Source organism: Neomonachus schauinslandi, chromosome X (genome assembly GCF_002201575.2).
Source record: "Neomonachus schauinslandi chromosome X, ASM220157v2, whole genome shotgun sequence".
NCBI lineage: Eukaryota > Metazoa > Chordata > Mammalia > Carnivora > Phocidae > Neomonachus > Neomonachus schauinslandi.
Genome location: NC_058419.1, coordinates 126,435,403 through 126,446,916, shown reverse-complemented (window position 1 = coordinate 126,446,916; position 11,514 = coordinate 126,435,403). Strand labels below are relative to the sequence as shown.

General features: G+C 60.9%; 1 protein-coding gene across 1 annotated transcript in view; it reads right to left on the bottom strand.

The window, feature by feature from the left end:
* Positions 1-203: 203 nt before the first annotated feature.
* The window catches only part of PPP2R3B (protein phosphatase 2 regulatory subunit B''beta), a 24,865-nt gene continuing 13,554 nt past the window's right edge, over positions 204-11,514 (bottom strand). The window contains exons 3-9 of the mRNA XM_044911641.1: positions 10,514-10,670; positions 8,157-8,205; positions 7,341-7,430; positions 6,954-7,129; positions 4,794-4,912; positions 4,618-4,724; positions 204-922 (exon numbers count right to left, since the gene is read on the bottom strand). Of these exons, the coding sequence (XP_044767576.1) occupies positions 772-922; positions 4,618-4,724; positions 4,794-4,912; positions 6,954-7,129; positions 7,341-7,430; positions 8,157-8,205; positions 10,514-10,670 (849 nt within the window). The 3' untranslated portion in view covers positions 204-771. The remainder of the gene's footprint in view (positions 923-4,617; positions 4,725-4,793; positions 4,913-6,953; positions 7,130-7,340; positions 7,431-8,156; positions 8,206-10,513; positions 10,671-11,514) is intronic.

Below are 11,514 nucleotides of genomic sequence, written 5' to 3'. Positions count from 1 at the left end.
GCGGCCGGGCTTCCCGCACCCCCGAGCCGTGCACGCCGCGTGGAGTCTCCCGTGGGGACACTGCCGTCTGCCCCTGTAGCGTCCCCGCCTGGCGTCTGTGCCCGTCGTGACCCGTGTGTGCTGTGTCGTGGGCTGGGCAAGCCGAGCCCATCACAGAAAATCCGTAAACTCTTTATTTGAAAATACAAACGTGATCTCGTAAAACATTTTTAAACTGCTATACACACCAAGTAAAAGTTAACTTTACACCTTTTGTACATTTACATGAAAACGTAAGTACGCTCGAGGGGGTGCTCCCTCCCAAACCCCGCGTGCAGGGCTGCAGCTGGGGCGGCACCTGGAGACGCTCCTGTGGACAGAAGGTCCTGGGGCCACCGTGGCGCCGGGGCCCCTGGAATGTTCCTGACCGACGACGTGAGAACAACACCGGGCCATCCAAGCCCCGGAAGTCTGCGCGGCTCACGCCCGAGGCCCATGCTCTGGAGCAGAACGTGGCTCCCCTGCGAGCGGCCGGTCGGCCGTGTGGGGTGTCTCCAGACGCCTGCACTCAAGAGCTAGACGGTGGGGCCGGCGTGTCTCCTCTCCCAGCCAGGGGTCCCGGGCAGGCGGGGACACACGCTCAATGACCACCTGACCAGCTTCCGTGTTGAATAAATAAAAATTTATCATCCCATACAAATCGCTTCATTTTCTAGAACAGACAGCTCAACGATCAAACAGCTTTGTTCTTTACACGAGGGCGGCGGCTCTGCATCCAGACCTGGGCGCGGGTCACGAGGGCTGCAGGTCCTCGTCCTCACACGCATACTCGTACAGCTCGACAGTGCCCAGGCTGGACGGCGCCTCAAAGAAGGGCCTCTGGGCCAGCGGAGACCTCAGGGAGCTCAGCTTCTGGTCCACAGGGCTGAGCTCGGCTTCGTACCTGCAAGGATGGGCTGGTAAGCACACGGGGGCGCGGCCGCCTCAGCCCGGGGCAGGGCGCCCCTTTCGCTCACTTGCGTGGGTGTGCGTGCACCACAGCCCACGAGGCGCTGCCGGCGGCCCCCGGACGGCTGTGAACTCACCCTGGGGAAGCCTCAGGCCCAGCGGGGTCACTGGCGGATTGCCTCCACCCCAAGGGAAGAGGAGCCGTGCCCGCACTTGGAGGTCGGCGTTCCCTGGACACCAGCACGAGACGTGGTGCCACGAGGTAAGAGGCCACGAGCCGACTTTGTGAACGGGATCGGACGGTGTGACCAAATAGGGTTTCTCTGGGGCCAACCTGTGAAGATCCCCCGTATCCACAGGGGCATCTGACAGAATTCAGTGTTTGCTCTGGGCTGACATCACAACTCGTCGTCCACGACGACCCCCCTCCATCTCGGACTGGGGACCAGGCAAGGACACACGCCCACTGGCACCCAACATCATAGCGGACATTCTAGGAACTGCGGCGGGTGGGCAGAGAACGTGACCGTGTCCTCCTCACCCGCAACGTGACTGTCCACGCACGAAGCCCCAGAGAACCGATGGAGACACTCCTGCGGCCGACAGGTGCATCGGACACAAGTGCAAACTACAGACGGGTAGACGGACGGTACTGCTGTGCGCTTTCCACAAAGAACCACAAGTTCCAAATTTAAACAACCTTTCCAACACCAGGCGTCAGGAAGCACTTACGTGACAAAGGACAGAAAGATCCAGGTGCCGAAAAGCACACAATCCTGGCGGAAAAGCATGGTACCTGACTACGCGGAGAGACCCACGCTTGTGGGTTAGGAAACACGGCATCTTCGAGATGCCAACCGTCTCCACGCCACAGGAGATTTCGGAAAAGGAATAATCGAATCCTCCATCTACTGTTTTGTCGGGACAGACAAGCTCATCCTCAGATTTGCCGTAAAGGCCAAGGAACCGACGACACGACCGTGAGGAAGAACGCAGGTGACATCAGACCACGGGCTTGCCACGTCCCCACGGAGCTGCAGACACAAGCCCGGGAGGCTGGTGAAGAGCCAGATGGCTTCAAAATCCACCCCACAGCCAGCCGGTGGGGCCAGGGGGTCGATTCTCCAGCTCTCCCCCACACAGACCCGGCACCAGGCCCGCAGCCTCTTCAGGAAACCCACAGGCAGATTTCACGACTCCTGCGGAAACGCAAAGCACCGCGTGGCCCGAACACCTGTGAGGGAGAAGGAGCGCGAAGGCCTCTCCCTCAGGCCGTGGCGGCACGAGCAGGCCGCAGAGGTGCGCGGACAGACCCAGAGTGCGCTGGGGACACCTGGCGCGCACGCATGTCACCGTGAGCAACGTGGCCAGCCCCTCGAGGGCCCCGCCCCAGACGGTGCTGCAGCAGCACGGCAGGAACCTGGACCCTCACCTCACGCCCCACGCGAGTCAGGACGGGCCACAGTCTGCTGTCTGCCCCCGTAGCGTCCCCGCCTGGCGTCTGTGCCCGTCGTGACCTGGGTGTGCTGTGCCGTGGGCTGGATGTGCATCTGAAACGTGCAGACAGGAGCGCTGCGGGTCTGGACGAGGCAGCAGAGCCTGACACGGGAACCAGAACACAGCGTGTGGCGGCATGCACGACGCCTGGCACCTCATCAGTGAGAACAGCGTCTCTCAGACACACGGTCCAACGAAAACAGAGGCCACGAGTTTGGAGAAAAAGTCCACAAACCACAGATGCGACAGAGAACTTGTATCGACGAGCTATGAAGAACCGTAAAACCTCAGTGAGGAAGCGGATGATCCGACGCGGAGAACGCACAGACACAAGGCACACGCCCTGGGGACCACGGAGGCCAGACGAGGACGGGGACGCTCACAGCCACGAGAGGGCACGCCCGGTGGCACGCCAGGGACGGGCTGACATGTAAATGCCCGCAAGCAGACCGCGCTGACGAGGATGTGGAGCAGCTAGAACCGTCACCTGCCGTGTGGGACGCCGCTGCGGGTTCCGGTGAGGGCAGACAGGCGTCCCCACGTGACCCGCAGCCTCAGGCACTGAACCCAGAGACGTGAGAGCCCGCGTTCACACAAGGCCAGTGTGGGAGTGGTTCACAGCGGCACTATTCACACCTGCCCAGAACCAGAGGGGAAGCCACCGAACATCCGTGGCCTGGCTGGTGGTCACCTAGAGCCGGAACCCTGCTCAGCGGGGACGTGGAGTGCCCGATGCACCCACCGACAGGCCCGGCTCGCTAACACCTTGTGCTGGCAGAGCCTGTGTGAGGGGACGGCGGGGTTCCACTTCTGTGGCGTCCGGGAAAACCACAAATGCCCAACGAAGACCAGCCCAGCACCTGCCAAGAGCCCGAATGGGGAGGGACGGGGGATGCTCGAAGTGCCCCCTGCCCGTTTGAAACCCCCCTGGGGGTGGGGGTCAGGACCCCCGAGCAGGCAGCCCCAGGCCCACCAAACTGAGAACTCCTGCATGGAGGCCCCGTCGCGAGGGGCAGAGGGGACGCCCTGCCATGGGTTCCGCTCCTGTGCCGCAAACCCCATGTGGAAACATGCCTGACCCTGCGTGACCCTGACCTGGGGGCTGAGTGGCCTCTGATGGGAACAGGGAACACGTGTGTGACCCGAACCCGTCGGGTCTGTGTGCGGACACCAGAGTCCCCCACCCTTGAACACAGGCCTGTTTACACGCCTGAAGGCCCAAGGCCCGGAGGGTGGAGCGGGGCTGGGACCGGCCACAGGCCTGGGAGCAGGACAGCCCCCCAATCCCTCACACAGTCAGCCATGGGGGAGAGGAGCGTCGGCGGCAAATGGGCCTCAAGGCCTGTCTCCCCGCGCTGGCCCCATGAGCAGGTCCCAAAACAGGACAAGGTTCCCAGCCGCGGGGACTGCATGAGGGTCTGTCGGGTCCCTGGCCCTGAGCCGGGCTCTCCAGGACCCCAGCTCTGGGGTGTGTGCGCCCTCCGCAGTTGGCGGGAGGGACTGACTGGGCAAGAGACGTCCCAGGGTCCCGGGTGACCCAAGGGTCGAGACGGAAGGGAGTTGGCCACAATGCGGGGCGGGGAGCAAGCATATTGGCAGGGGGGTTGTGAGGGTGGGGACGGGGACAGGCCGGGCTCTGGGACACAGGCCTCAAACACCCCTACCGCACAGCCTGTGCCGGGCCCTCTTGGCTGGTGCCCCCGGGTCCCAGCTCTCGGGGGCAGAGCAGCAACAACACCTCTGGGTCTGTTTCCGGGAAAGGGGCGGACGCAGGGGCACCAGAACAGGCAGGAGGCCGGGCCTGCCCGCACTCACACCCGGGGCCCTGCTGTGGCTGCAGACTTGGGGCCTGGCCCGCTCTGCAGCCCCCGTGACCCCGGGAAGGGGCCTCTCGAAGCTCCTCTGGGGCCTGGCCCGTGCACAGGCCGCCGCCGGGCCTGAGTGGGTTTCACTGAGGATTCAGGACACCCACCACCACCTTCTCTTCCCCACTGAGGTTCCCTACTCACAGCCGCACACGCTTGTCAGCCGAACGTCACAGGTGCCCGAGGCAAGTGGGTGAGCAGCCCCCACGAGCCACCGTCTCTGGCCCGAGCCCGTGGGGGTCCGGTGGATGTGGGAAAGGAGGCGCCCGCCGCCCACGTGCCACGCGTGGCCCTCCCGGCCATCTCTGCGTCCCGTCCGCACACTCACCCGTCCTCCCAGGGCTCTCCCGCAGCCTCCTCGGCCACCAGGATGTCGTACTCCTCGGCGGCGTACTTCTCCCAGTCGGACAGCTCAGGGCCTTCGCTCTCACTCTCCTAGACGGAACAGGTGTGTCACGCGGGGCGGATGCGGCCGCCACCCCACGTGCTCCTTGCCACACTCACCCTGAGCAGGGAGACCTGTTCCTTCTGCTCGTGGTCGAGGTATTTCTCGATGTTGAAGAAGGTATCGAAGAACACGTTGGCGAGTTTACACTTCTTCAGGTCATGGAGCGTGATTTTCCCTGCAGGAGATGAAACGGTTCAGAGACGAGTACTCCCGGGGGCGCTTTCACAAATCCGCACTTGACGTGCGCACGTCCGTCACGATGCGCCTTGAAAATCATGGCCCAATACTGCATTTTCTGATGCAACTGGGCATAAAACACACCGCACGAGGTAGTTCTGGTGTGGGCAGGAAGGCTGGGTGGGGGAGCAGGGCAGACCAGAAGCCTGGGGACCTGTGCGCCCCAGAACGGGTCGGACGGCAGACGTGGAGGCGGGGCGCAGGAACAGAGAGAGGCTCCGGCCGCCAGGGGGCGCCCAGGCACACATCACGGAGCATGAGGCCGCGACACGAGGAAATCCACCGCCAGGGAGGACCTGGACATGGCGGCCCCAGAACGACTCACAAAGACCATAAATACCCCAAGACAGGATTCCACGACGTGGAAACAATACTAATCAAGGCATCGCAGTTTGGGAAAAGTCCCCCTCTGTCCCTTTGACCCGGGAAGGGGTCCTGGGGTCCTTCCTTGTGCCACGGCTGGCCTCTCCCTGGACGCAGGCTTCTCAGCTGACGGGTGTCAGGAGGACCCCAGGTGGGATCCTGGGCGGGGAGGGCCGGGCGCCCATGGCACCGCCCCAGGCCAGGAACGTGGGCTTGAGTCCCTGAGGTGGGGAACCAGGGAGCAGAGGCAGGGAGACGCGGGGTCAGGAACATCCACCTTCCTGACCCTGGTAGGACAGGTGTCCTCACCCAACAGGACAGGGCCCTCGGTGCGGGTGAGAGCCGAGGGGCGCGCACGGGGCCTGCGGGAGGCAGGGGAAGGTGGACAGCCAGGACACACTGTGCTGTGTCCGCACTCAAGAGTGGCCGCCACCAGTGACAAGGTGCTCACGTCACACATGACGACACCACCTCACCCGGTCCTGGGTGGGGCCTTGGCACATACGGTTGGAACCGGGCCTCCCCAAGGCCCCGCTCACCCTTGTCACCAACTCAGAGTAGGATGGCCATTCCCTGAGTGGGCGTCCCTTCACACAGCTGTCTCTCACACAGGGAGCATCACACCGCACATGAGCACATCTCCTTACATGGGGGATCCCCGCACTCAAGGGAAATGTGCCCTCACACAGAGGCATCCCATCTTGCAGGAAGAACAGCCCGTCACACGGGGTGTCCCTTACACAGGGGGAGCACCACAGGGGGACATCTCACATGGGGGGCATCCCGCCACATGAGCACATCTCACATGGGGTGCCCCTCACGTCTCACAGAGGGGACTTGCCCTCACACAGGTGGGGGCAACAGTATCACAGGGGGATGTCTTGGGGACATCTCCTCACATGGGGGGGCGTTACAACTTACACGGGGGCATCACCTCACATGATGTGTCCCCTCATACGGGGGCATATCCTCACATGGGGTGGGGGCACCACATCTCACTGCGGGGAATCACCTCACATAATGTGTCCCCCTCACAAAGGGGGACATCACATCTCATGGGGGGAAAAATCACCTCACACGATGTGTCCCCTCACACAGGAGGACATCCCCTCACACGATGTGTCCCCCTCATACAGGGACATCTCCTCACACGAAGCATCACATCTCATGGGGGAGGGGAAAGCACCTCCCAGGATGTGTCCCCTCACATGGGGGGGCATCACATCCCACATCTCACGGGGGATGGGGGGACATCACCTCACATTACGTGTCCCCTCACACGGGGACATCTCCTCACACGATGTGTCCCCCTCATACAGGGACATCTCCTCACACGAAGCATCACATCTCATGGGGGAGGGCAAAGCACCTCCCAGGATGTGTCCCCTCACATGGGGGGGCATCACATCCCACATCTCACGGGGGATGGGGGGACATCACCTCACATTACATGCCCCCTCACACAGGGACATGTCCCGTGACAGTGTCCCCTCACATGGAGGTACATCACAGCTTACAGTGAGGAATCACCTCAGACATCGTGTCCCCTCACAGGGGCACGTTCCCTCACAAGGGGGCATCCCCTCACACGGGTGTCCCACGTCCGGGGCCATTACCTTCGTTCTGCGGCTTCACCAGGTCCAGCATCTGGCAGAGGCAGTCCTCGAAGGGCAGGGCCTCGATGGCCATGCTGTCCAGCCTGCGGCACTGCTCCTCATAGAAGTACTCCAGTTCAAACATGGACAGCGCGCCGTCCCCATCCAGGTCCATGCAGCGGAACCAATACTCGATGCTGCAGTCACAGCAGGTCAGGGCGAGCCTCGGTCAGCCTGGCCGCCTGGGACCGGCCCCGCTGGGGACTGACCCCACCGGGACTGACTGCAGTGTGCAGCCCGCCTGGGACCGGCCTTGCCTGGATGGACCCCTGGTGGCGCCCACGCTCGGGGGTGACCGTTAGCCTACGGCTGCCAACTGCTGTACCAGGACAGCCCCCAAATACGTACCTGGTGGGAGTTTTTTTGTCCTCTTCAGAAATCAAAAACCAGACAAAGTCAGCGTAGCTTATTCTTCCTTCCTTCTGCACTTTCCTGCCCCTGGGTTCAGGGTTGAGACCAACAGGCAAGACGTGTGTCAGGGAGAAGCGGCGTGAGGTGGGAGGCCCCTGCCCACCTCCCTGCTGGGAGGGTGGAGCCTTGCATTTGGCCCCGTCCCACACGGGACTCCCACTTGGGGGCGGGCTTCAAAGGACACGTGCACGCAGGGGGTGCCCTGAACTGCCGGTAGGGCAGGACCGGCCTCCGTGGCCTCAGGCACAGCGGCCTCGTGGCCTACGCCAGGGCCCTCTCAGAGGCCCAGGGCCTGACACGACCCACCCACACGGGGCCTGTGCTCCCCCACCCCTTACTAAACGACCTCATGAGATAATGGTGTTTGCCGCCCCTTCTTACGACCTCACGTGACAAAGACGTGTGTCCCCTTCATTACGATCTGGTGGAACAGAACTGTGCACGTCCCCCGACGACGTCACATGACAAAGCTGTTCCCCTTAGGAGCTCGTGTGACGGCGGCATGTGTGCTCCCGTAATGACCTCATGTGACAAAGATGTCCTCCACTAGGACCTCCTGTGACGGTGGCATGTGTCCTCCCTTATTTGCGACCTTGTGTGACAACAGCACGTGTGGCTTCCTCATGACCTCACGGGACAATGGCACTCCCTCTCAACACACGACAAGCTCACATCGGGGAATGAATGAGACAGAACTGCACGCAGGCACAGAACACTGCCCCAAATCACAAGAAAATGGCCGTTAAGACGTACCTCGTCACCGCCCCTGAGAATATCCTCTCGATCATCTTGGTGGACACAGCTGCAGAAACAGAACCGGGCTGTGACCGCCTGCACACACCTGCGGTCACGGCCCCACCTCAAACGCGCGGGGAAAGCGGGGCGGGCTAGGGTCTGAGATGCTGAGCCCCAGGCCTGGCAGGGCTGGAACCTGAGGAACCTACTCTCCCGCATGTGTCCTCCCCAGGGCGCTGCCCAGAGCTTTCCTGTTCCGAGGACTGAGCCCCAGTCAGAGCCACGAGAGTGGAAAGCTGACCCAGGGGCTCCAAGACAGAAGCAGACTGAAGAGCAGACCACATTTATAGTCACACTCTCAGATGCTCCACCTCCACGCACTCTCCCTGTGATTTGAAAACAAAACGTGTTTAAACTAAAACCTGACAAATGAGAAGTGAAAAGCACTGCCATCAGTCAGCTTGGGCGCCTGTCACAAAGCACCACCGATGGGGCAGCTTAAACAACACATTTATTCTCTCCTGGTCCTGGAGGCTGGGAGTCTGAGATCCAGGAGGGGCTGGAGGCTGGGAGTCTGAGATCCAGGAGGGGCCGAGGCTGGGAGTCTGAGATCCAGGAGGGGCTGGAGGCTGGGAGTCTGAGATCCAACTGGGGCTGGAGGCTGGGAGTCTGAGATCCAAATGGGTCTGGAGGCTGTGAGTGTGAGATCCAGGAGGGGCCGAGGGTGGGAGTCTGAGATCCAGGCGGGGCTGAGGCCGGGAGTCTGAGATCCAGGTGGGCTGGAGGCTGGGAGTCTGAGATCCATGATGGGCTGGAGGCTGGGAGTCTGAGATCCAACTGGGGCTGGAGGCTGGGAGTGAGTGAGATCCAGGTGGGGCCAAGGCTGGGAGTCTGAGATCCAGGCGGGGCTGAGGCTGGTTCCTCCTGAGGCCTCTCTCCTTGGCATGTGGACCCCGTCTTCTCCCCGTGTCCTCACGTGGTCGTCCCTCTGCGTGTGTCTGTGTCCTCATCCCTCTTCTTGTAAGACCCCAATCCTATGAGATCAGGGCCCAGCCTAATGATCTCATTTTACTGTAATCACCTCTTTAAAGACCCCACTTCCACTTATGGTCCCATTCTGGAGTCCTGGAGAATGTGGCTCTGACAAATGAATTTTGGGGGGACACAGCTCAGCCCATACCAAACATGGGACCCACAAGACAGAGAAACGAAGACAGTCTCTTTCCACATCTCCCAATTCATCCTACCTTGATGAATGTTATCCTGATACAAAATGACTGGGTGCTACAACAGGCTGACTTGTGTCTCCCCAAAAAAACATTTCTAAATCCTGATTCTCGAACCTTAAATGGAAATAGGTCTTTGCAGATGTGATCAAGTGAAGGATCTGAGAGGAGTTCATCCTGGATGAGGGTGGCCCTAAATCCAATGACACGTGTCCTTGTAAGAGACAGAAGAGGAGACAGACACAGAGGAGAAGCCACGTGAGGACGGAGGCAGAGATGGGATGGACGCGGCCACGAGCCCAGGGATGCCTGGAGCCCCAGAAGCTGGAAGAGGCAGGGAGGACCCTCCCTGGACCATGGCCCTGCCTCGCCTGGATCTCAGTGGTCCTGCCCCGCCTGGATCTCGGACTCTGGTCTCCAGAGCTGGGAGAGGATGAATTCCTGTTGTGGGACGGGCCCGGTTCGTGGTCATTTGTTACAACAACCTCAGCAAACTCCTGTACAGCCCTCCTGGGTGACCGCCCATAAATTCCTTGACTGTAGACACTTTGAGGGTACTTGGCTGTTGTTTTAGGCCCCCTCTGTTACAGCACACAGTGAACTGTGTGACAGCTCACTTGGATGCACACATCCAAAGACTGAAAACATGGACCAGCAAAGGAAACCTACCTCGTGGGCTGCACAGGACAGGGTCAGCTCTGACCCCTCTGCCTGCCTTCTCACGGCAGGTCAGGGTCGCACCTGAGACTTGGCCTGGCTGCCGCCCACAGCACAGACCAACCCTGCGAGCACCACCGCTCTCGCAGCGGGAGGCTCCTTTGTGGGCAGGTCAGCACCCTGCAATGTGTGTGTGTTTCTGTCTCCTGTGTGCATCATGACCCATGTGTGTCCCCATCTTGTGTGCCCTGCATGTCCCTCATGTGTCCCCATCCCTCAGGTGTCTCGTGCATGTGCATCCTGCGTCTCCCGTATGTCCTGCAAGAACATACCACTCCTGGAGATGATGGGCACGAAAAAGAGGAAGGCAATTTTAGACATCAGGCCACAGGCCCAGGGGAGGTGGCCACGGCCAGTGGCACTGGACAGAGCAGGCTGCCTGAGGGGCCAGCACCTGTAGGTGCCCTTGTCCCACCCAGGCTGCGTCCTAACCGTGGTCGTTGTGCCGGGCCAGGTCCTGGGAATCGATGAGCAGGTCGTGGTCCGTGTCCAGCTCCCAGAACTTGCAGTAAATGACATAGAAGTGCTCGTAGGAGAAGTACTCTGTCAGCTGATTGATGTCTGCTTCCTCTTCCAAGAGCGCCACATTCTGCCAAAACAAACCCAACAGAACTGGTGCATTTTCCACAGGAGCTGGGCTTCCTGTGGGTGGGAGGGCACAGGAGCTGGGCTTCCTGTGGGTGGGACCCTCCCAGGTGTCTCATATTATGAGGGTGGAGGGCCCAGAACTGGTCAAGACAAGCCTGGGGTCGGGAGCACAGCATCTAGGTCAGGAGCGCACTGCGGTCAGGGTTGTGCCTAAAACTCAGCCTGGCTACTGCTGGCAACATGCGGCAGTCCTGCGAGTGTCAACCCTCTCACAGCCTGGAGCCTCCTTCTGTGGGCAGATCAGCACCTTCCTCATTAATGCCCACATGTGCACTGAACCTGAGTGAAGAGGACACCGTGATCTCCAGTGCCTATGGGTCATTTCTCCTGCATGGATGGTGGATGGTCAATGGGTGAGTAGATGGGTAGAGATGGATGGAGGACGATGGTGAACAGAAGGATGGAGAATGGAAGATGGACGGGTGAAGGACGCAGGATAGACGTAAGAGGGTGGAGGACGGAAGGAAGGATGGAGGATGGATGGAGGAGAAGACAGAAGATGAAAGATACGGATGGGAGACGATGGAGGATGGGTGGTGGAGGGTGGAGGATGGATGGATGGGTAGAGAGTGGAGGATGGACGGATGGGTAGAGGGTGGAGGATGGACGGTCCAGAGTGGAGAGTGGAGGATGAAGGGTGGATTGGTGGATGGAAGATAGAGGGTGGAGGGTGGTGGATGGATGGATGGGTAGAGGATGGAGGATAGATGGATGGGTAGAAGGTGAAGGATGGATAGATGGGTGGAGAGTGGAGGACGGACGGGTAGATGGTGGAGGATGGATGG